At 39.6% G+C, this 26,017-nt stretch overlaps 1 protein-coding gene across 3 annotated transcripts in view; it reads left to right on the top strand.

Annotated features, from left to right (window-relative positions):
- Positions 1-26,017, top strand: part of DNAH11 (dynein axonemal heavy chain 11) — a 295,727-nt gene that overhangs the window by 189,872 nt on the left and 79,838 nt on the right. For 2 of the 3 annotated variants that reach the window (XM_070264673.1, XM_070264674.1), the window contains exons 56-63: positions 461-694; positions 4,482-4,628; positions 10,037-10,150; positions 12,233-12,376; positions 12,989-13,171; positions 14,708-14,809; positions 20,653-20,791; positions 25,663-25,829. In XM_070264673.1, coding sequence (XP_070120774.1) covers positions 461-694; positions 4,482-4,628; positions 10,037-10,150; positions 12,233-12,376; positions 12,989-13,171; positions 14,708-14,809; positions 20,653-20,791; positions 25,663-25,829 — 1,230 coding nt within the window. Of the gene's footprint in view, positions 1-460; positions 695-4,481; positions 4,629-10,036; positions 10,151-12,232; positions 12,377-12,988; positions 13,172-14,707; positions 14,810-20,652; positions 20,792-25,658; positions 25,830-26,017 lie in introns of all 3 variants that reach the window. The other variant, XM_023639347.2, reaches the window with a different exon arrangement.

Here is a 26,017-nt window from a genome sequence, read left to right on the forward strand (position 1 = left end):
CAGTTTCAGCTTTTTTCTATTTTCAATGACTGCAGGGTTGTTGGTTTTCTTTGACTAAAGTTTAATTTGAAAGCAACACCAAAAATATTTCTCAGAATACTATGACTCAATTTCTCCATTTTCTCTTTTGCACACTTGGTAGATAAAAATCAAGTTGTGAAATGCCGTGCTTGTGTCGTATGTTGGCTTTGGGGATTGATATGTGGAGCACATAAAGATCCTTTGCCCTACTTGGCAAGAGGAGGTTACTAAAGCTGAATGCTCTATTGTCATCTCTCTAATCCTGTGGCTGTCTCTTAAAGACTAAATAACTTTTCCTAGATCCTACTGTAATTTGTTCTGGCTTTTAGAAAAAAAAAAACTACTGTATAATTTTGCTGATTTTTCTTCTGTTTTGTAAATTGCATTTTTGTTTTAACTTGAGAGAATTTCATATGAGTTGCAATGTTTGTGTTTTCAGCCACTGGACAAAGATTCTATTAGCCTTTTCATGGCACACGTTCACACTAGCGTAAATGAAATGAGTACCAGGTATTACCAGAATGAGAGAAGACACAACTATGCCACCCCAAAGAGTTTTCTAGAACAAATATCACTGTTTAAGAATCTGTTGAAGAAGAAACAAAATGAAGTATCCCAGAAGAAAGAGCACTTGGTGAATGGCATCCAGAAACTAGAAACCACAGCCTCTCAGGTATGGCGAGGGTGTGTGATTACTGAGTGAAATCTATGCTCTTAAAATAAAAAAAAATTTACTTTTTAAGGAGCATTTCAACCCATTTATTTAAAATGCCTCATGCTAAAATTTATAGTTTAATGACACAAAGAACACACTGTTCCTGCTTTCCTAAGCCTACAAAAGGATTGGCCAGTTACTCTGTCACAGCTGGTTTGGGGAGAGACCTTCTCTTGTGGGCCTGCCTCAGTGCAGGAAGTGAAGAGATGTTGAAGGGAGCCATTGGCCCTCTTGCCTCAGACTGCTTTGGTGCTCTGGGCTTATTGTCAGGAATTTTGTTACATGAGGATGGACCTACAATCCCTTTTGGTCTCAGATTCTCAACCCACAGTGAGGGCATCATTTCCTGGCTGATGACGTGATGAGGATTGTTGCAATGGGGGTCCCTAAGGATAGCAATTTTCTCTGACCTTGGTGTCTGATCTGCTCCTTTTAGCCACCATCTCTTTTAGATGAAAGTGTCCAGTGTTACCTTCATCCTCGGTCATAAGGCCCCTCCTACCTCCAAGGACAGTAGCTCTGACCTTTAGGAGTAAATCAGAAGATAATTAGCATAGAGTGTTAATCATGTGGGTCTGTACACATGTCATCTAATTTCATTGTTAAAAACCAAACAAGTTTAAGAAGTATGTATTGCTACTGTAATTTTATATATGAGGCTTCAAGAATTTAAGGCCAAGAGTCAGTGAGGTTGGAGTTTGAACCCAGATCTGTATTACTCTAAAGCCCATGTGTTGTCCATAGTCACATACTGGCTCTCTCTGACTGGCCAAAATAAAAATTAGCATAAGAGAATATGGAGACTTTGGGGAATGACCCAGCCTTTCTCTGAGCCAGCCAGGCTCTAGGGCTGGAGGAAAGAAAATTCTGACTGATGCTCACCTCAAGGCCAGAAATGTAATAGGTGTCTTCAGAGTGTGTTCATCAAGTTATACTCTCATATACCCTTCAAGAGATTGGGCCAGTTTTTCCCCCAAAAGTGCTGGGTGGCCCATTTGTGCCTAGGTGAGAAATAAGCCACAACCTGGTTGGGGGAGCATACGTTGGTACCTTTCACTCTGAGGCCTCCCTGGCTATGACCTTCAAGCATTCTTAAGCCAAAACACCACCCACCTCTTTACCCCTTCATTTCCTCTACTAGGAATGGCTCTTTGGTGAAACACTGTGATCTGTGCTAAGCAGTGAGTAGATGGACCACAACTGGGAAGAGAAACCAGAGTGAGGAGGTTTCCAGGATTGAGTGATGTGAAGAGTAATTTCTGGGAAGCCCCCAAAGAGTATATCCATATTTGTGCATCTTTTCCTTACCTTTCAAAGAATATCTTTCTTTACTCTTCATTTTTATACACATTTTATTTACTCTTTTCTCTTTGCCTTCTTTTTCTTTCCTTTTTCTTCCTTCTACCTGTCTCTCCAATTCCATCTCACTTAAACCAAGACCTTTTTCCCTCGTAAAGACTTTCCTGGGATTCCTGTTAAGCTAACAGAAGATGAGTGAAGGAGATCTGTGTCCCAGAGCATTTATGTCCCTTTGAATGATGTCCCAGACAGAACCTCAACTGTCAGAACCTGAACTGAGCTGTCAATACTGTAGGGCAGTCCTTGGCAAAGAAAAAGTGGCCCCTGCCACACTTAGAGAGTTTTCTCCCCAAATAACAGAGCTAAAAGCATGTGGAGTAGCAACCTATTTCATTCCAGTGGTGGCAGCATCTCAGTCATAGGGAAAAAGAGGGAGAGAAGATCTGTGGTTTCTTAATAGTCATCTCAGTTATGTGTTGATGGGCCGGAGGGTGGGGAAGAGGAAGAAAGAAAGGGACAGCCGATTCCTGGTGTCAGCCACGTTCAGGGCTGCTTTGCGTCTCCCTGTCTCGGCTAGAAACAACAGGCCAGTCTGAGAAGATATGCGAAGTCTTGATTGAAGGACCACTGGTGATTTTTCTTCATTAGGAATTTGTCCATGTAATGCCCTTAATAATATCAAGAGTAGTTGGAATATTTAATAGCTCCTTAAGAGTTGTTTTTTAATCAATTTATTATGAAAAGGGAGTATAGTTTTCTATGTGGATGGTTGGAAAGCCTTATAGTGTCAGATCAGTTTGTGTGTGGAGCCGAATGCCTTCACATTGGAGCTGTGTCCTCTAGGATCTGCCTTAAGCAATTCCACAGAGCTGGATGTCCACGCCATTTGAGATATGTGTCTAAACCTTAGCACTGTTCATTTATTGCAATAAGGCTGTAAACCCCTTTTATAGCCACATATCCCTGCTCTAGATGTCAGCTTAGGTCATCACAGATAGCCTTAGTTCATAGATAAGCCCTCGCATCCAGAGCTTGAGTCACTTTGGATATTTCAGACCTAGAAGCTTCCTTAGAAACTGAAATTGGGGCTTCAAATAAGGTTCCACCTAGTCTCTTGGAGAAATGTTTTGATTATGGTCTAACATATGACTGCTTTCACATGGCTAAAAAAACAGAGAAGCAAATGTCACTGTACATTGTTACTCTGAGTTCATAGAGAGCCTACGAAATCATTCCCAGCTTAAACTATACTAGTCCAGGGAGCTGTCATAGTGGTAAAAGTGCCTTTACATAGAGTGTAAACAAACTCTTTGACATGGGGGTTAGGAGAGTCCTTGGATGTAGTAGTGGGATGTTGCTCCGCGAGAAGAAATCACTGAAGGACTTTTAGCGATTGAGTCAGAATAAATGGTTATGATTATTCTTTGCGTCTATGGTTTTTAAAAAATAGTAATATTTATATTTCTAGAAATTAAATGGAATGAAGAGTTAATGATCGTGGTATCAAAGCTGCTTTCATGTGTTTCTGAGAGCTGGGTCACATTTTTCTCTCTAGCACTTCACTTCTGCTTTTCCTGCCTGATCCTCAGATTCAGGAACCTAGTGGTACCCTCTGAACCTCATGAAATCCCAACTGAAAAAATGCACAGAATCATTCTTTAGAGCAGATGAATTTGTTGATGCCTCAGAATGATGGAGTTCCTCAAGAGCTGTGAGAAGTTATTTAGTTGAGGGGCTGAGAGGAGGAATGCAAACCTAGGATGCTCACTGGGTTTTCGACCACACCATAGTGATCCCCACAGGGCACTTGTGGTTTGGCCTTCTTAGTAGGTATGAAGTTGAATGTCATATGAGGTGAAAAAAATCAGGAGGGCCATTTCTCATTTTGTGGGCCCAGATAAGACCTGTCTGTGGACATTTCAATCAAAATAAGTAACTCATTAAGTAAACTGGTAACAGCCAAGGAATATGGATGTCTTCAACGTGTCTGAAGCTTCCAGCAGTTTTCTGTTGGAAGGTGCAAGGCATAGGTCCTCCAGCTTGTCACCAAGCAAGTCATCCCATGGCCTCAGCTGGAACTGCACAGGACAAGAAAAGCAGGGGGTATGAGTGACATGTGCTCAGTGACATGTGCTGGGGGGAGGGGGGACTGCTGTTGATGCTTCCCTGACCGCACAGACTGTTGAGAAGATAAACGTCTATTTGGGGCTGACATAAATTAAGGACATTTTTCACTAAACTGTTAGAAAACATTATTCCATTTGTTACTATATGGGAAAAAAATGGGGCTGCATTTTTGCACATGGGACTAAAGTCAAGTCAGTGTGGAAACAGATGCAAGATACAAACCGTTAGGGATCCCTGAACTCATTTTAAAAAAATAAGCTATAGCTGATATTTGTTGTTCTCAATGCAAGTGACTTCAAACTAATGACTTTTCCCTTAGGTGGGAGATCTAAAAGCCAGACTTGCCTCTCAAGAAGCTGAGTTGCACCTGAGAAATCACGATGCTGAAGGTCTGATCACAAAGATCGGGCTTCAGACAGAGAAAGTGAGCCGGGAAAAGGCCATCGCCGATGCAGAGGAGCGAAAGGTCAGGCTCATTCCACCATTTAGAGCGCTGAGCTATATTTAGCACAAAATAAACCTTTGTAGGTGAACAATTTTGAACAACTTCCTCTCCAGGGAGCATAAAATCTAAAGAATTATTATAGTTACACATGTAACAGCATTTCACACCACGATTACCACTTGACCTTTCTTTACATTATGCATTTTCCCAACCTTTTAGCTCTTTTAATGATATGAAAGAACAATAAATACTGAGCTCATTCAAGCATATAATGGATGTGGATCTTGAACATCAGGCCTATTTGTAATACAGTAAAGGTCAGGAAGTCACCTCTGAGGTTTCTAAAGGTTTTCAGTTTTTAGGCAAATTGAACAACTCAATTGTTAACAAAGCCCATTCCATCACTTTGCAAGATGGTTTTCCAATTTTGCATTTTAATAACATAACTTGATTTTATTATTAAATCCTAAGCTAAATTTGTTCTTTCTGATTCAATTGAGGCCCAGGTATTCTGTATTACATCTTATTGTTGGAAACAATTACTTCTAAGATCATGTAGATTCTGCTCTCTTTTTACTGGAGTTTCCAGCTATTCTGAAATAAACATAATGTCTGTTGTCTTTAACCACAACTTCAGCTACAAATGGAAGGTATTTTATTTTTGCGTATCTTATTTCCCAAAAGAAATATCACAGTAAACGAAATGATTAATAAATAATTGTTTAAAAATCGAATAAATGTATAAGTGCCAGGTAAGTTCTCTTATTTTAGACAAAAGATTATAATCAAGCCTTACTTAATAAAAAAATTGTAAATTATGAGCACTCGCATAGCCATTGAATCAGTAGCCATTATGCCATTTATCATTTTATGAGACCAGAAAATATTTGAGTTTTTCCAGTGGTGTAACAACTCATATACAATTGAGTTGTTTTTCTCTTTTTCTAATGTGTATTGAGCATGTTTGCCTTTAGCTTGCACAACTAAAGACTTGAAAAATATATTGATAAAACTCTAGATAAATATTTTTTTTTTTTTTAAAAACTGATTTTTGAAATTGAAGATAAGGTACATTTGGCATGGCCAATGGGCGTATAATTCCTAATTCTGGTAATAAATGTTTCCATTGAGTTTCAGATAAGTGTGAGATGTCCTAAAAAGTATATTATTATATTAAACAATTAGGTATCACACATGGTGCGATTATCATAAGCTAATTCTACCTTGAGGATATTTTTCAGGAATTACACAAATATGTGATATTCTAGCAATTATAATATCATAACCCATCTCTGAAGATACCATTTAGAGATCTTAAAATATAACAAGTACTCTAGAGGTATTTTTGCCTGTGAATTCATAAGGCAAAATTATCCTCACAAAGACGAAAGGTATTTTAGCAAATTAGAATTCATCTGACAGGTTGTTTCATGAAGTTCTTCAAACATGAAAAAGACACTTACTATGTTTTTATATCTAATCCATACAAAGACATAAAAATAATATGAAAATTTCCTTTTTATCCATGAGGCGTAATTTAATTATAAATAACAGAGACTAACGTAGCACCTATCTTTTGCCTGCCACCAATCTAGACTCTTGAGGATATGTGACACACAGGGTGTCCCCCTGGAGCTTACATTGTAATGGGAAAGACTGACAGGAGACATGTGACATGTTGGTAGACAAGATATTTTGAGTCAGTGATAAGGGCTCTGATGAAAATCAAATAGAAGCGATGGTGGAAAGAGCTATTTTAAATTGGGTGGTCATGGAAGGAAGGTCTATTTGTAATTAAACCACCTAGAGTACAGGAATTAAACAACACTGAGTATGTGCTTTGGACTCACATTTGTCATATGTTCAGCAGTGTGCTAGGTTCTATGTGGTTACTAAAGGGGTGTATATAGACTCTTTGTGATCCTATGAAGTTGGAATCTCAAGGCTTAATGCATGAGAAATAATTAAAAAGTAATAAAAAGTACATTGCCACTTTTAATATGACTAAACAAATATTGAGGTTTAGAGACTGCCTTGCTATGCATTTTGGCAACCCATGTGGAGAAGCAGGTTGAGATTGTTGTTTCAAATTCATAAAATAATCGAGTCATTCAAACCATTGGCATTGCCAGCAGTGACTTCAAGTAACACAAGCACCAGTAAGCCTGTGAAAATTAGTTCTTCCATCTTTGAAACTTCCATCTTATCAGCTACAAATTCTAAGGATCCCCTCATCCCTTCAAACTGCTTTCTTGGTTGAGTAGAGTGTAACCCTCATGAATGAAAGTACCTTCCAAATTGCAGGGCTAATATAATCTCTTCAAAAGTTGGACAGCCTCCTTGATTTTGAATGATCTTCAGTTCTTGTTTGTTTCTTTTTTAAATGTGGCTGGATTTTGGAGGACCATCAGGAATGTCTTATTGTCTAAAGGCAGGTAAAAGCAGCGTATTAGTTTGCTAGGGCTCCCAGAACAAAATACCACAGACTGGGTGCTAAGCAACACAAATTTATTTTCTCACAATTCTGGAGGCTGGAAGTCCAAGATCAAGATGTTGACAGGTTTGGTTTCTTCTGAGGCCTCTCTCCTTGGCTTGCAGATGGCCGCCTTCTTGCTGTGTCCTCACGCGGTCTTTCCTCTGGGTGCACAGCCTTGTTGTCGCTTGTGTGTGTCCAGATTTCCTCCTCTTTAGGGACACCAGTCAGATTGGGTTACAGCCCACCCTAATGGCTCATTTTAACTTAATCACTTCTTACAAAGGCTCTGTCTCTACATAGAATCACATCCTGAAGTATTGGGGTTAGGGCTTAACGTATGAATTTTGGGTCGTCACAATTCAATAACAAGCAGTTATTGTGACTTTATTCTCTCCTTGTGACAACCACTAAAATTTTATCAACCATCTGCAAGGAGCTTTTGACAACAGAAGGCAGAAAAGTTCTTGTGTCTTGAAGAATGGGACTAGCTCCGTATCTCTGCTTTAACAGACAGTGGTGGAGGGAAAGCATACACCCCAAGTGTTCTATGCAGCTCTTCCCTCCTTCTCCAGGTTGAGTCTTGCTGATCGCTACCTGGGAGCCATAGGGCAGAGGAAATTGCACACTAAGGCTTCCCAAGTCATTAAGCTACACAGCATCTTCTCTACTCTAGTATCCTTTCACCTGAGGGTGAGAGGTATTGTGAATGAGAAATAAGTTGACCAACTTAGAGTATTTTTTTCATTTCCATTTGTGGGTTTTTATTTAATGTTCAAGATTGCCCTGTTTATAAAAATTACCCAAAGGAATAGTACTCCATTAACAGTGAAGGAGTCAGAAGGAGAAGAGTAGCAACTCCCAGTCTCATAGAAATAACACTTAAAAGAAATACTCTTTAAGGTCTCTTCTAGTGTTAAAAAGCCATGATCCTGGGGGCTGGCCCCGTGGCCGAGTGGTTAAGTCCGCGCGCTCCGCTGCAGGCGGCCCAGTGTTTCGTTGGTTCGAATCCTGGGCGCGGACATGGCACTGCTCATCAAACCACGCTGAGGCAGCGTCCCACATGGCACAACTAGAAGGACCCACAATGAAGAATGTACAACTATGTACTGGGGGGCTTTGGGGAGAAAAAGGGGAAAAAAAATAAAATCTTTAAAAAGCCATGATCCTGAGTCCAATTTAAAATGATGCTACTATAAATGGTAGCAGCATTTATAGATTCATTGTATCCTTATGGAAAATAAATAAACCTGAAATAGTACCTCGCTCACTCACACTCTCTCTTTCGTCTGCAATGGTATTCTCTAGCACACTGAAAATGTAAGTATTCTTAGAATTTTCATGGTCCGTTCCTAGCAGTTTTGTAGGTTGTGGTTTTGGAGTAGTTCTCAATAAGCATGTAGAGTTTTCTTATTTACATTAACAGTAGCTGTGTATGTATTAGCAGGCGCTCACGTATCTACCCTGAACCAATTATGTTCATAAAAGGTGCAGTATACAGCAAAATAATGGTTAATCAGGAGAAGGGTAATTACTGCTAATGAAGCTGTAGTAGACAACATAATTTGTTGTGAGCAGTGTTTAATTTTATAGTAGAGTTAAACCTGTTCATTGCAAACACATCTGAAGAAACGCACTTTTGTTCACACTTTCTATTCTACAATCACCGTCACTGCAGGAGCCGTCCCCCACGGTGCCCGGATCCTGGTGCCTGGTGCCACAGCTTTGAAACTCAGATTTCTGCTAAGGACTAAAAATTTACTCTTCCTAGACATTCCAATTCTATAGGTGTCCTAAGAGGAGGAGGATAAAAGCTCCAAACATTCTCAGTTTGTTTTGCTTCAAGTTTACCAGCACAGCTTCCCTGTCTCCATATTATACGTGTTTGTGTCAGGAGGCTGGTGCAGCACCCTTTTGGCATGTGAAGGTGCCACTGGGCCCTCAACAGTAGAATGGACGTCAGTGTCATGGTTCCATTGCCGATACAGACGTGGGCTGTTGCAGCTATAGTTTCTTGCTAGATCCTTAGAGAAGCCAATAGTTCATCTTTTTTTTTAATTGCAGTAACATTGGATTATAACATTATATAACTTTCAGGTGTACATTGTAATATATTTGGAATTCTGTGTAGATTACATTGTGTTCAACACCCAAAGACTAATTACAATCTATCACCACACACTTGTGCCTAATCACCCCTTTCACCCTCTTCATAATTCATCTTTATAAAAATTCTATCTAAGGGGCTGGTCCAGTGGTATAGTTATTAAATTTGGATGCTCTGCTTTGGTGGCCTGGTGTTCACAGGTTTGGATCCTGGGCATGGACCTAGACACTGCTCATCAAACGATGTGGTGGTGGCATCCCATATATCAAATAGAGGAAGACTGGGACAGATGTTAGCTCAGCAACAATCTTCCTCACATACGCACACAAAAAATTCTATCTGTGGTTAAGCATGCTCAGAATAGAACAATATCTTCTAGCCAGTTGAACCAAAAAGCTTTTACGTCTATTCTTAAAGAATAGCCAGTGTGGCTTTTAGGCAAATGTCAGCAAAACTGAGAGAATTCTAGCAAGAATATTTTGTGGTCTAGGTTACTAAGCCAGCCTGGATTTTCACTTGGCCGGGACTCTCTGAAAGAGAAAATGAAAGAACAGAGGAATTGCTTAACGTTGCCTTTATTATTAGTGGCACCTTATAGTTAAATCAGTCAAAGCCCTTCTTGGAGCATTTTGATATTTGAATCCATTGTGTTGGGATTTGTCCTTGTGTATTTTGCACATATACAAAGCTTTGTGCCTGAAAGGAAATTAGTCTTTACGACAAATTCCTCACCTCTTCAAAATATACACAAATGAAACATTGAGCAGTGTATCTGAGCCAGCCTGTGTTTTTCATTAGAGAGATGATAATTTGTGTCTGTGGGTTTGTGTGCTTTCCCTCTCTGATTAGGTGACAGCCATTCAGACTGAAGTGTCCCAGAAGCAGAGAGAGTGTGAGGCCGACTTGCTCAAGGCGGAGCCTGCGCTCGTGGCCGCAACAGCTGCGCTCAATACGCTCAACAGGGTAAAGATGATTCCTTGGCCCGGGGGTTCCTCAAAATAATATTTAAAGGTTATTAGAGTTTGAATAACTGAACTGAGAGTAAAGTCCAGGCAACCAGAGAGTTTTTAAAAAGGAAAGAGAGTTCCAAAAAATATTAAAGTTGAAACCAACATTTGGGATCATGGTTATAGTTGGCCTCCGTTTCCCGGCCTGGAGTCTGTCCTACCACACCCCAACAAGCAGTCCCCTTTTGAATACTTGTAGCACTGTGGGATTTATACTCTCGTGAAAGGCAATTCTATTGTCAGCAACTGGATTTGGCCCAAATCCAGTTGTTTCTATTATGTGTTGCTTTAAGAACTAACTGGGGTATTCTTTATTTCCTCCGGGTATAAAAAGTAGCATTAATGACAGACCCTCATGAAAAGAACAATGGGCTGGGAACAAACATACGTAGGTTTAGCCCACACCATTTCCCTTGCTTCATGTTATTAACAAAACCTCACTGAGCATTCGAATTCCCATAAGAGAAAATAATCTGGGATCGTCAGAAGGGTATTGTAAGGAGAAATGGAACTGTAGGCAACATTATTTTAAGAGCCTCAAGCGAGTCTTGTCCTTGGGTTCTACTAGGCCTCTGGGGAAAATCCCAGGGAATTACCAGGTCTGAGGTTCTTAGGATTCAACTTGAAAGAGGAAAGGATGCAGACTGACAGCTCTTCAAAGAAATATTCAGTTCCTTTTTCTAAGTATTTTTTTGAAGAAAATAATTTTGACTGTGAGCAAAGAGTTACTGTCTACATGGATGTTTCTTACAATATTACCATAAAACTGAAAAATTTAAAAGAGCATAAATACACCATGATAGAAGATTATTATGCATTCAAATACTCTGCTGCCATTAAAATATTGTCAAATACTAGTTATCAACATGAGAAAATATTCCTGATATATTGAGTAAATAAAGTAGATTACAAAATAGGATATATTATATGGCTGTTTTGGGTAAGAACATGCCATTTCATAGAAAAAATTGGAACAAAATAAAAGGTAATAGTAACTGATTATCTCTGAGTAATAGAATTTTGTATTTTCCTCTTTCTGAGCACTGGAATGTTTGTTTTCTTTGTGTTTCTCCACATTTGCAAATTTTTCTCTGAATATGTTATAATTTACGGAGACGAAATAAATTAGCCACTTAAATATGAAGCTCAGTATATTGATAAGTGGTGATGATATTTATAAACGATGAAAGACTCTTAGTTAGCTGGCTCTCAATTACCATTAGCATATTTTAAGTTTTTGCTTTTGTTTTCACACCCTTTCCATTCTTTGCAGTCACTTCCCAAATAAATACACAGTTTATGATAATGGAGCAGAATCAGGTTCAACATTTGATAAGGTTTTATAAGCAAGAGTATATTAGGTAGCTCGTGAAATAACACAGGAAATACTTTTTGTTAAATTCATGTATCATGAACCTACATATACTTCTTATAGGTGCTAATTTCTGCCCCAAAGTATTTGCCCTGATATTTATAATTTTTACCCTTAATACTCTCCGTTGAGTAGATCAAGACTCTGACCTGAGAAGATTAGGGAGCAGCGCAGAAAGTAGGTTCAACCTAGATGGGCACCTTCTGAGTTGAGAGTCATTGTCGTGTAATGGAAGCTGTTTCTTATGCATGTAAAACAGAAAAACAAAACTAAGAGATTCTAAACTAAGGGATTATGTTTCTGGGAGGGCCTGGTTAAAATGCATCTATCTAGGTTGGATGGAACCCATAAATACCGTAAAACCTGTATGTTTATGAAATTCCCTGGACTCGGTGAGCAAGGTTCTGCAGGACTGGTATATCAGAGGGATAATTTTTCTCGGAAGCAAAAAGGGACAGTGATGTTTTCAGAGTATCAGAAAAGTGCCCAGCAAGAGCCAAACCTCCTGGGATCTCAAGGTAGGATCCCTTGGGTGAGTGACAAAAACTGCCAAACCAAGACTGGTGTGAAAAGGAGAGGTAGGAGGCCACTGAAGACCAGCTTGATGAGTTAACAGCTCTCCTCCAGACCTCTCCTGGTCTTGAGTGTGTATGTGCTTTTCTCCAGGTCAATCTCACTGAGCTGAAAGCCTTTCCCAACCCTCCGAATGCGGTTACCAACGTTACCGCGGCCGTGATGGTCCTCCTGGCTCCCCGCGGCAGAGTGCCAAAGGACCGAAGTTGGAAAGCAGCTAAGGTCTTCATGGGAAAGGTACCAGACAGCCTGGCAAGATGAAAATCCCAGCAATTTCTGTGTTCAGTACTGTGGTTGTACTTGACAGCCAAAGATGTTCAAATCAAAAGAAATCATCTTCATATTCGCTGAGAATAATCTGCTGTAGAATTCTTGTTTGCCAAGTTGGGAGGCTAGCTTGCGGTTACAGCTTACCTAAGTCAGCACCACAGCAGTGAGAAGGTCGCTAATTATTTGCAAAATTATGAAAGCGGTTAAGTGTAGGAGGGAGAAAATTACATGGATTTCTTATGCTGGAAAAATGTTACTAATGTACAAGAAGGTAAAGCAAAGGGGCTTTTTGGTGTGTGTTTTTCTTTTTCTTTCCTGCCTTTCTTTTCTTCAAAATGTGAAAGCCTCCTGTGTGGGGACTGAGTATTTTACCCTGGCATAGAAGAGGTTTTAAAAGTGTCCATTGCTAATTCTAACTTCGTACTATAAAGACTGAAAAAGTCAAACAGTAGGATAAATGCGGCTTGCCAATTTGGCCTTTGTAATGTGAGTCCTAAAAGCTGATTTTAACTTTTGAGCTTGGAATTTTCTCTGCAGCCAAAAATGGGTTCATTGCAGTAAATCTTTTTTGCTTTACAGGTTGATGATTTTTTGCAAGCGTTAATTAACTATGACAAAGAGCACATTCCAGAGAACTGTCTAAAAGTGGTGAATGAACAGTATTTGAAAGACCCAGAGTTCAATCCAAACCTGATTCGAACCAAATCTTTTGCAGCAGCTGGTCTCTGTGCCTGGGTCATCAACATCATTAAATTCTATGAGGTATCTGTCGTAATGGATGGTTTACACGTGTTATTCACAAAGGGCCATAAACATAATTTCTAGGTCAGCAAAAAATGTAAAAGAATTTGGTAATTATCTGAATAAAGTTCTAAGAATGAGGCATGAAAGTGTCAGATTAAACAGAATTCTATATAGGAGGCTATTTGCAGTGTTGGGAACTATCTTTTTTTAGGGAAGAGTGGCTACTTTAGATCAAATAGCAGCTATTAATTTAATTTGATTAGATAAAAACTTGGATTGGTTATATTTATTTAGATTAAAATACTAATTTCATGTTAACCTGAAAGAACTGCAAGTCTGAATTTGTTTAATTAAACTTAATCTCTGCTTCGAAGCAAAAATTTGCACCATCTATTGTAGACTTAACAGCTTTCATGTTTTTGCTTTAGATTTTTAATGACAGATACATTTCTGACAATATATGGTCTAATCTAAAGTTTGTACTTTGGGGCAGTATAGAGATAGATTATCGTTTCGTTTAGTCATTTATTTATCAAATACTAGTCTGCCAACTATGTTCCAAGCACTTTGCAGAGTACTGGAAGTAAAAAGGGAACAATGCATGGCCCTGAACTCTGAAGACCCGTCCCATTTTTGTCTTGGAAGGTTGTATGTTATATTAAAAAATGGAACTGCTGAGGAAATGTCAAGTTGTATGGATATGTCAAGTTATATATAGTCAGTGTTGTTCCCAAAATGATTTTCATAGAACCAGGTTATATCCTTTATACCAGGGACCCACAGGAATAGGGCCCTGTTGGTGTTTCTCTCTTTAGAGGAAGTCTGCGTAGAGCAAGAGTTTAGACAGATTGCAGTTGACGAATGGCCTCTCTCAATGATACAATGTCTGGCCGTGGTGCTCCCCCTGCACCGTAGGTGAAAAGACGAGCGTAGAGCCAGACTGTTCTGTGTTGTTTCGCTATAAAATAGGAAATAAAATTTAATTTCCTTCCTTTCTCCCCAACGAGAGAAAAACTGATTCACCCAAATTCTCAAACCGCTCATTCAAATAACACACACTTAAGGTGGCCAAGAACTTAGAAAAGAAAGTGAAAGCATGGTTAATATTGTGTGCGGATATCTGCCACCTTCCTCTATGGGTTCAGAGAATTTCTCTACACTTACTTTCTGCCTTAAAGGCAAGATCTGATCCTATCTTTAGCTATAGTTCCTGTACACTGCAATTTCTAGTGATAAGAGGATTATGTCCAAATTTTATGACAAAGCACTTTCAGTGTCTTAATGGTATTTGACCTATATAGCATTTTATGCAAGTGCTTGTAACTCTAAACTCCAGAATAAATGGGTAAATAATGGAGAACCAGAGAGAACTGGGAAGGCTATGTGGATTTTTACTCTGCCATTAAGTAGTACCATTGCTAAGAAACAAACAACAAATTGCTAATGAATTAGAGATTTGAATTGTAAAGCTTCTAGCAGATGTAGGATTGAATGATTACTTGGCCTCTTTGCATCTTTATTACCTCGTGAATTAAAACCCATGTGGATTTTCAGGTCTACTGTGACGTGGAGCCAAAACGCCAAGCATTAGCCCAAGCAAACTTAGAATTGGCTGCAGCTACTGAAAAACTAGAGGCTATCAGGAAAAAACTTGGGGTAAGTGCAGGCTATGACCCTGAAGAGGTTCCCAAGAGATAGTACCTCCCCTCTTAGGATCCCACCTTCAGACAGGGCCATGTCTGAGTCCTACCAAACGGAGAGGAATCCGATCTTTCATTAATGTATTCACTTGTGTGCCCATTCATTAGATATTTCTTATCTGCTGTATGCTAGACACTGAGCTGGGAAAATGGGAACTTTCATAGTTTGTGCACCTATAAAACTTTCATGGTCTGGTAGTAGAAGGAGGAGGGTGGCACATAGTGATTAAAAGCAAGGATTCTGGAGCCAGACTGTTAGGGTTTATGTCCTGGCTCCACTATTTACTGTTTCACCCTGCACAAGGTGGTTAGCCTCCCCAAGCTTCTGTTTTCTCGTCTGTGAAACAGGTATTATAATAGCATCCACTTCTTTGGCAGGATTGTGCGGATTAAATGAGGGTGCTTTGTATTAAGAATTTACCATGGTACCTGGCATATAGTAAGTGCTTAGAGAATATTGGCTACAATATTATCATCATGACTCTTTTCACAAATACGTAATCAGTCATTCTAGTCCAGTGTTATAAGTATATATGTGACTATATATAGAATGCAGCAGGAACACCAAGAAAGTATTGAGCCTGGAAAAATCAGAGAAAGTTTCATATTGAAGGTACGGGCTTCGGAAACCAGGGCTTCACAAACCAGGCTTTGGATCCAGGATAACTAGGTCAGGAAAGGTATTCTTGGCAGAGAATAAAGAAAAGAGGGAAGAAGCAGTTGGTACACTTGAAGAATCACAGGAGGCCAGAGCCCTAAGATGAGTGTTTTGGGGAAAGTTAGGAATAGCAGGAAGCAATGAAAGATGAACCCGCGAAGGTGAGCGAAGGCCTTCTCTGCCTGTCATGCTGCAGAATTTAAATGTTATTTGACTAATGATATTGAGTCTTTGAAGAATTTTCACAGGTTAATGACATGATCAAACTAGCTTTTCAGCAACTGAATGGAAGCTGGAGAGAGAGAACAGTCTAGAGGCAGAAAGATAGGTTAGAAGGCACTGCAGTGGGTCCTGTTAGGGCCTCAGCAAAGGCAGGAGCAGCCGTGATGGAGAGGACGAGATTCAAGGCTGGCCAATAGGATATGGAGAGAGAGGAGGAGTGCAAAATGGAGATGATGAGTTTGAGGCACCTGACAAGGCAGCCTGGAGTAGTGCAATCAGAGTGATGAGGCTGTACGCACTTAGGGAAGCCCTCAGAGCTTTGGTTTCTTGCCTGTAAAGTAGTGATAATAACAGCGACCTCTCTAGGTGGGCATTTATGACTTTTGGCTGCCCAGAATCCAGTCTACCTTCCTCGGCTGGTAACAGCCTGACTTATCTTGGAGGAATTATATTTCCTCATTGGGTACACTCTGGTGGGGCTTTTAGCAGGGGTGCCCTTTCCTTTTATAGCTGTCCTCTTTGCATCTTTATTACATCATGAATTAAGCTTTGTCAGTTTGGTCCCCCATCTCTAGAATGTGAGTCATTAGCAAAAGAATAAAAAGACTGAAAGCAGTCAGTTGATGCATTCTAGAGAGTGTCTAGATGAGACTGCCAAGTAGTTCTTGCTCCCAAGACTCTCTGGAGTTCCTGGGTGGTTCTCTACTTTTCCTTCCCTCCTAACAGCCTCCCCTCCCCCCCCACCCCATTTCCTTCCAGTAAATTCCTTTCAGCTTAAACTTGCTGGAGGTGGTTTCTATTCTTCCCACCTATGAATCCTGATGTATCAAGATGCTACTTGGTGTGCAGTACACAGCCGACGCTTCATAAATGTTAGTTCCCACTCTTTTCTTGTAGAAAACTCATGTGTAGGTGTTCAGTGGTCAGAGCTGGAGTTTAAGAGAAGCCTGGTTTAGGAACGTAGGTTTGGGAATCGTTGGTGTGAAGATCGTGTGTAGAGAGATTGTGCAATGGAAGTGTGAAGAATAAGAACCAATAGGAGCTGAGGGTAGACCACAGGGAGTGTGTTCCTATCTCAGAGTAAGTCCTGCCATGGGTCTCTGAGCAGGTGAACTCAGTGACCACTCCAGTCTGGAATCTGGTGCTCAGAGTAGCCAGGCAGCCAAGCTGGGCTTCTTATAGAACAGGGCTAGAACTAGGCCTGCTTATGACTGGCAACACTACTTGCCAATTTGGAGAAAAAAATAAATAAGAGAGGGAACACTTTCTATTAGACAGTGCCTCCCAGGTTTCAGGTAAGTTCTCAAAAGAAGAATGAGATTATCTTTCCAGAGCAGAGCCCAAGGCATTGACTCCTTAAATATACCAGGAAGGGATTAAATTGTGTTCTGATTTTACTATAAAATAATTTACTATAAAATAATTATCCTTTTATGATAATTATCTTAATAAGATGGTTAATAACCCCAAAGCTTTCTCCTTAAGACCTGGGAAATTTCAGCACCTCTCACAACGTCACACCCCTTCTCTTTCAAGACTGCTTCCTCCAAGAGACCTTCCAGACCATCACTCCTCACCCACGTGACTTGACCATCCCCTCCTTTCTGTCCAATGAGTACGTGTTCCTACTACAGCACCAAGCATGCTGTTCAACAAATACCTGGTGACTGTTGAAAGAAAAATAAGTCAACAACAACAACAGCTGATTTAGACAAATTTAGGAGAAACATTACTTTTATGAAAATTATCTTCATTCGTTGGTCAAAACTCTCACTGTCAACTTGACCAACACCTTTGGAAAAATGTTGTCATCTGTTGTTAATGGCTTTATGTAAAGATTAGAAGCAATTTATGTTTATAGAAAAAATGATGAGGATACTCAAGACAGCCATGTGTGACCCTAAAGTTAAGACTTTCTGTGATTGCAGAACTAGTAATCCTCTGGACATAGCCTGCAACTAGCTGAAGAGAATTGTTCATGTCAGTTGTTTTCAAAGACCCACAGCGTAAGCAGAGGTTCACATATCAAAAAGCCACAGAACTAAGTTTGCAGACAGAAAAAAGAAAACAGAGTAATAAACAAAATGCCTTTATTAAGAATAGGTCCCCTCCATCCCCCTACCAAGAATGGATTTCCAGAGAGTAGTTCCTAATGCAACAGAATCTCTGGCTACAGTTCCCACCAAGGTTCAGTTCTCTGTGAAGACACCATGCTGATCATGGCAACAAGAGTGCAACCCCCCATAGTTGGTACACAGTCAGATAAAGGTTTGAGCCCAAGTGAAACTATAATTTTCATTTTACCATTTTATTATAATTTTTGCTGGCTTTCCTCCAGCCTCTCATTTCTCCACCCTCGTGGACTTTCTCTCCTCCTGCTCTTCTGTCTCCTGTTGCTTTCTTGCCTAACAAAGTAGGGATGTATCTGATATCGACATCTGTGTTGTGCTGGAAATCCATTCATACCAGTGTCAGTCTCTATCTCTTTGTTCTTTTGAGTCTCTATCTCTAGTTTAAGACTAAAAGATGGCCTCATGTGGAAGGTTGAGTGAAAAAGGAATTATTGAGCTGGAGTGGAAGAAAGGCCGTCATGTCTCTCAAACACACAGGGCCTAAGGATGGCCACAAAGAAAATCCAAAATCAGTGTCTTTCGGGAAGTGGTTCTCAAAGTGTGTTCCCTAGACCACCAGCAGCATCAGTGTCACCTGGGAACTTGTTAGAAATATGGACTCTTGGACCCCACCCGAGACCTACTGAGTGAGAAACTCTGGTGGAGAAGCCCAGGAATTTGGGCTTTGTCAAGCCCTCCAGGTGGTTCTGATGCATGCTCAAGTTTGAGAACCACTGGTTTAGGGTATCTGGTGGGCTGGGCTTCTTGAACTGAGTCCCTCCTTGCTCACTCCATTTACTTTTAGGACCTAGAAGTAAGAGAACCTGGAACCTAGAAGAGGCCAAGACCTGTGAAGACCTGTGAAAAAAAACCCAAGATTTTACCCTACTTGCAAGCTAACAAGTTAGCCTGCTGCAGTTTTGTAGATGCTGACAGGAGATATGAGACTTGTGGGTCAGAGACCAAAAGACTCTGTGCCTCACAACACAGCAAGCAGCATGAACATCATGCTTGCATCAGTTTCTTTGTCCCCCAATTCCCATGGGAGTGATGCACAGTGGACTAGGTGATGTTGTACACAGTGGGTTTGTGTCACAGCTTAGGAAACCCGCAATATAAAGAGGACTGCAAGTAAACCTGCCCAACCTTTTCCCCAGAGGAAAGCATACCTTTATTATTATGGTCAGGAAATACATCTGTCTTCTGCCCTGAGAGAAACATTGTCTCTATCCTCCAAGCCTATTTGCTATGCAAATATCTTAGGGAAGATAGTCCAGATCAAAAGCTGTCAATGCCTCTTCGCAAGAGGCGTAGAAACAAATGCAAGAGACTGTGTTCTCCCAATACCCAGCTCCCCTTCGCAACTTTATGAAGGGAACTGATATACCTCAGTTCTGTATTTAGGTCAACCCTATGAATTGGGTAACGTTATTATTTCCATTTTCAGATGGTGAAACTCAGGCATAGTGAGGTTAGATAAAAAGCCCACCTTATTGCCACTTAGCTCTGAACCCAGATGTCTGATACCAGAGCTTACATGTGCTTCTGTGTTTTGTAATACCACAAGTACTTTTAATAACCTAAAATAGACTTCAAAATATTATTTATTTTCATCTAATTTCTAATTGGTGATGTGTGGTATCTCTTCCAGGTCTCATAAATTTGACCTTATTTGGCACATTAATCTTAAATATGACATATATATACATTTATTTTTTTAAGAGGTGTTGCTTTAACGATATAAATTAAGTAATGTAATAATTGGGTCATTGACAAATATAAGCAGCCTCTAAATTATGAATAGGGTATGTTACAAGTTTGCTTATTGCAGTCTCTTGGAACTTTGCACATATTTACAAAAGCAATGTTATGAATCTTATTCGGGTTTTTAGAACTTGCAGGTGGCAAGATGCTATAGTAAGGAGTCTCCCAAGTATTAGATATCTTAGTCAAGGCTTTTTAGGCTATAAGTGCTAGACACCCACTTAGAAAACCCTAAGCCAAAAAAGAGACAAAGATGATTCATGGAATTCTGAGGAAAAAATATGTGACTAGGTCTCAGGAGGAAAGAGATCCAGGAAGTGGGAAGCTGCCATGAACACCTTTTTGTGTCTCTCTAGGGCCATGTGACTTCTCATCTTGCTTCCCTTTCATCCTTTCTCTTTTTCCAGAATGGTTTCCCCTGCTTTGCTATATCCCTGGTGGAAGATGGTCCCCCTCTAAACAAAGCCCTCCAAAATTTATATATCTTCCCAGGTCTCTTGATGCTAAGTACAAGGACATATCTCTGAGTTTCAATCTCAAGTTTCCAGAAGAAAAAAATCTGACTGGCCACACTGGGTCAGGTTGCATAGGTCTGAAGGGGCTCAGTCATTAACACCCCTCTTCATTGCCCCAGTTACAGACCAGTGAGAAAAGAGTCAGTAGGTGGAAAACCAAAAGATGACCCTTATTAATAAAGCTAGTAGTGAAGGATGAGGCTTAGGCACAGGAGATGGGGGACAGTGCGGTCAGGGAGTTTTTGTGTCTTCAGGGCATTGTTCACTTGCCCTACCTGTGACTGCACTCTGCCCAGTGCAGAAGGAAAGCGAGCAACCGCATAGCCAACTGGTCATCTATGGCGGCATTGATGAAATTATCATTGCTAACCCTTCTCCTTCTCCCCTAACGTGTATGCTAAGGGGCAAAGGTCAAAGGAGACAAAGAGGTTCGTTTCATTTACCTTAATGTAATAGATGTTCTAAGCTGGTTACAATGCTTCCATTTTATCTAAAAATGGCTCCGAAGTTAATTTTCACTCTTATTTAGGATTTGGATCGAAATCTGAGCAGACTCACAGCATCATTTGAAAAAGCAACAGCCAAGAAAGTTCGATGTCAAGAAGAGGTGAACCAAACCAACAGAACTATTGAACTAGCTAACAAACTTGTCAAGGAACTTGAGGCAAGTTAATTTTTTCTTCCAAAATTCTAAGTAAAATATTCACATCAGCACTTTTGGGTTTTATCTCTATTTGCTGTCAATAGTAACTAAATAGACATGGGATCAACTACAAAGGGGAATATTTAATCATCATTCATACTGTAGTTCCAACTTACCAAAAGTAAGAAGTAAAGGATTCTGTGTAATTTTTAGTATATAGCCATGAACTCAGGGCTTTTCCTAAGATATATTACAAACTCAGGACAGCTGCTAGATAACTGTGGTATTGAACTGTTGTCTGAGTCTTCTAATAAACATTTGTAATTGAAATCTACCATCAGAACATTACTTCAGGCTAAGCCTGCTTGATTTATTTCTTTTCTGTGATATCTTTTTACAGGTGACTGAATGCTAATGTTAATAGTTACTCCATTAAATAAAGATTTTTTTTATACTACTTATTAACTTTTTCCTGTTTGAACATGAGTGGTAGAAGAATATATAGCCCTTGACCTCAGTCACAGATTTTATTTGCTGTCCCATGTGTAATATAGTCATACATTGGAATATTATTCAACCATAAAAGGATGAAGTACTGATATGCTACAACATGGATGAACCCTGAAAATGTCATGCTAAGTGAAAGAAGATAGACACAAAAGGCCAGATAGTATATGATTACAGGTAGAGGAAATGTCCAGAATTGGTAAATCTATAGAGACAGAAAATAGATGAGCAGTTGCCAGGGGCTGGACAAGGGGCCAGGAGTTTGGGAGTGACTGCTAATAGGTACAGAATTTCTCTTTTGTGTGAGGAAAACATTCTAAAATTAGATAGTGGGGATGATGGCTCAAGTCTATGAATATACTAAAAAATCACTCAATTGTATACGTTAAAGGGTGAATTTTGTGATATGTGAATTAAATCTCAATAAAGCTATTATTTTTATTTTAGTGCTACCTGAAAGTATGTAACTGCACTATTAGAAATGCATTTAGCTGAAGGTGATAGAAAAGTTGATTTGCAGTGGCTTAAACAAATGGGAGTTTGTTTTTCACATATTACAAAAAATTCTAAGGCTAGACCATTATCAGTGTTGATTCAGGTCATTAGCAATCAGACACCGACTCTCTTTGTACCCTTCTGCTTCCCCGTCCTGAGCGTGTGGTCCTTCACCCTCATGCATTTGCAGCATAGTCACAGATGGCTGCTACACCTTTTCAGAGTCAGGAGAGAGGGGCAGGGAAAATAATCTCTAGCTGCTGGATTTTTCTCTTTTTATAAGAAAGACAGAGGTTTTCCTGGAAACCCCTCTGGCAGACTGCCACTTAAATTTCTTTAGCTGGAGCTAGCTGGATAACATCTAGCTGCAAAGACCCAGAAAGTGGGAAATGGGGTTATCATGATTGGCTAAGCCATCTCCTGGGACTAGACACGTTACCAGTCTTTTAAAAATCACAATTCTCTTAGCAAGAAAGGAGGGAGAAATGGGTTAGGCTTGGGCAATAGCCTAACTTCTTATAAATATAGTAGACTTTTAAAAATCTAATTTAAACTTACTACAAATTTAACTCATTATCCCTCTGACACTTACAGTTCATTATACATAAAGTCATAGCTCATTCTGCAAAACCCACTCTCTCCATTCCATCTCAATAATTGGAAGTCTTTTCTTCCAGTTGTCATGGCCAAAAGCTTTGGTATCACTCTTGAGTTTTTGCTCTCTTTCTCACAACCCACACTCAGTTCATCAACATATTGTATTGGCTTTATCTTCAAAGTTCATTCAGAATCCCAACATTCTCACCACCTTTGCCTCACCATGCTGGTCCATTCTCCCAGCATCTCTACCCTGGAGTGCCACCCTAGTCTCCACCATTACCCTGCAAAGTCCACTCCCATCACTGCTGCTGAGTGGTGTTTTAAAAAAAAAACTAAGTGCATTCATGAACCACTCTCAGAATTTCCCAACAACTAATTGACTAACTCAAACTACGGTCCAAAGGCTCCCCCTGGCCTACAAAGGCCTACATGATCTGGCTCCTAGATGCCTCTCTTTCCCCACTTCTGCCACCTTCCCTCTTGCTCCATCTTCATTGGCCTCCTTGTTCTTCCTCAAACTGCCAATCACTCTCCTACTTTGTGGCCTTTGCCCTCTTCCTCCACATGGCTTACACTTTCCCAGATAATGACATCACTGGCGCTCTCACTTTCTTCAGGTCTCTGCTAAAAATTCTCCTTATAGGGAAGTGGGTGGGAGGAGGGCGAAAGGGGTAAAGGGACACATATGTATGGTGATGGATTAAAAACTAGACTATTGGTGGTGAACACAATGCAGTCTATAGAGAAACTGATATATAATAACGTACACCTGAAATTTACACAATGTTATAAGCCAATATGAACTCAATAAAATAATTTTTTAAAAAGTTCTCCTTATCATGTGGTTTTCTCTGATCTCTATACATAAAAGAACATTCACCGTGCCACCTACACACACACGCAGACACGCATACAAGCATGCATTTACACTACTCTCTAGCTCTTACTCTGCTTTATTATTTTATCGCATTTATCACCACATGATAGACACACTTATAAAAGTACATAACTGAATACATATGCTTTTTCTTTTTTTTGGTCTTTTTCTCCTACCTAGAATATAAGCTCCTCAAAAGGGGAACTTCATCTGTTTTCTGCACGGCTTGATCCCAAGCACGTGGAGTAGGCCCTGGCCCATCATAGGCGTCAGTAGACATTTGTTGAGGGAATGAATGGGTGAGCTTTGGGAACCTTCTATAGAATTCTGGAGCCTTTGAAGAATCATTTTTCTTAGGTCAGTTGAGAAATCCCATCGCTACTAGTGGAGTTTACAACTTCTCCCATTTATAGTGGTAAGATTTAGACAGTTGGAAGTGTTTACGGTTTGTGAGGTACTTGAGGAGAAGAAAAAGTGCCATTTAATTAGGCTGCTTTCCTGAAGTAGTTACGGAATGTCTGCAAGTTTTAGGAAGGAAAAATGGGCTCTACCTTGTGTCTAACACACAGCAGTGTCTTCCACAGGCTTTACTTACTCATGATGATTTAGCTGAGGAGAGGAAAAACTGGTTGAATAATATTAAGTAGCAAAAAATATATATATGTTTTTTAAGTATTAACTGAAAATGTCAGACCTTTTCCTTTGAGGATAAATTCTTTCCGACTAGAACAGGAGACAGTTAACTTCTGAAAAGCATCAAGACTGATGATTTTGTCTATATAGCATTGACCTGGAAGCCCAACCATTCAGACTAATAAATCAGGCAATTTATATTTAATCATTAACTAACTCCTGAGCTGAACAGCTGTTCAAAATTAGAAATGGGTCACCCCAGCCAGGATGACATTACAGGCAATCTATAATGCATTAGAATAAAATTATAGTGATTTTTAACTGTCTAGAAATTTATTACAGGACATGTTCCAACTCTTACACCCTTGTTAGGCAGTGTCAGTAATGATTTATGTTGCGTAGGTGGTATAGTGAAATTATTGACTATTTCAATAGCCAATAAGTCTATGTTTAGTAAATCTTCAAATTTCAAAGCTGTTTTGGAGAATGAGGTGGGTGCACTTTATTGTTTATCATTTACTAACCAAAGACAACAAAGAAGGAGGGAAGGCAAATGAGAGATTCCTCTTCGAAATTAATGGATATATTATCTGTAGCTGAGGAAGGAAAGTAATGAATTCTATAAAGAGGGCTAGAGAGTTGAAGTTCTTGCTGTTAAATTATATAGCTAACTCGGGGTGATCTTTATCAAGCAAAGCAAGTGTTGATAACCATTTTTACCTGCTGACTTCATGACCTCAGTGTTGTGGGTGTTATGATGGCTTGTAAGGAACTGGCATTCTGATCTATTCTGACATACATCATTTTTGCTTTCTGTAGTGTCTCTCTTCTTTCATGAGAAAAGCTAAATTCCACGGGGTTCTTCTTTACTTGTACTTTCAAATAGCTGATATTTTTTCAGTTCTATTAATTTGCATGTTCATAGAATATGGTATTAATTTTTAGCATTCATTGAAACAAAGTGAATTCATGAACTATCCTGCAGTTAAATCAATCCACAGATATTTATTGCAGTTTTATTCAAATCCAATATTAAGGGCTCCACATACTTAACCTGGGAATCAGATTTTAAATGGCCAGCCAACTGGATATAAGCACTTCAACAGCATTCTTTGAGCATGTCATCTTCAAGGCTGGTGAAGTCCTCCTGATTTCCATCTTTTTACATAGAGTATAGGTTCTTCCACTGATCGAGTGATTATATTAGAAAAATAACTTGAGTTTAGTAACTACCAGCACCATTCATTAATTAATACAATCCAAGATAGGTGGCTCTTTATGTTTTAACTAATTAGCATGAGTGGTGTTTGTCATTTTTCTTTTTCTGTAATCAGCCAGTAGCCAGTATGTTTAAAACAGTGTTTCCCCAGGGCAGTATAATACCATTGCTGAAAAGCAGGAGAAATGGGGAGCAGCCAAGCAGCCATTAAAAATCCTGACATTACTCAGTCTCAGTCACAGCTCTGGTCCTCCATTCCCAGAGGGACAGAAGAGTGACTGTCAGCTTTTCAAGAAGTACCTCGATCGTAATTAAAGAGTTAGGGCATCCAACAACAAGGAGATATTAAAGATCCAATGTCATACTGTAGTCGCTACTTCATAATGATGGGTTTCAAACATATGAAAGATTGTAATAGTCATGCCATCCAGTTATGTTCTGTTCCTTCTAAAGACTGTGCAGAAGGGCATAGACTTAAACTGAGCTCTAAGGTAATTACATTCAGCATTTGTTGAGTTGATGCTCACCCTGCAATTACATCTGAGTGGTTTTATCTTTCAGTCAGAGAAGATTCGCTGGGGTCAGTCTATTAAATCCTTTGAAGCTCAAGAGAAGACACTGTGTGGAGATGTTCTCCTTATGGCAGCATTTGTGTCTTATGTTGGATCCTTTACAAAACAGTATCGCCAGGAACTAGTAGACTGCAAGTGGGTTCCCTTTCTTCAGCGGAAGGTAAGCTCAATTCCTGACCGTGTCAGCATTTGGAAGCATCATACTGAAATTTCAGTAATAAAAACAGTATATATACCAGGCTTTTTGTACCTCTGTAATGATAACTGACTGGAAATTCTAGTGTGAAGATGTTTCTTGTGTGTTGCAGTTTTTCTTGTTTTAGTGATGGTTTCAACAGGGAGATGGAA

Source organism: Equus caballus, chromosome 4 (assembly GCF_041296265.1).
Source record: "Equus caballus isolate H_3958 breed thoroughbred chromosome 4, TB-T2T, whole genome shotgun sequence".
Classification (NCBI taxonomy): domain Eukaryota; kingdom Metazoa; phylum Chordata; class Mammalia; order Perissodactyla; family Equidae; genus Equus; species Equus caballus.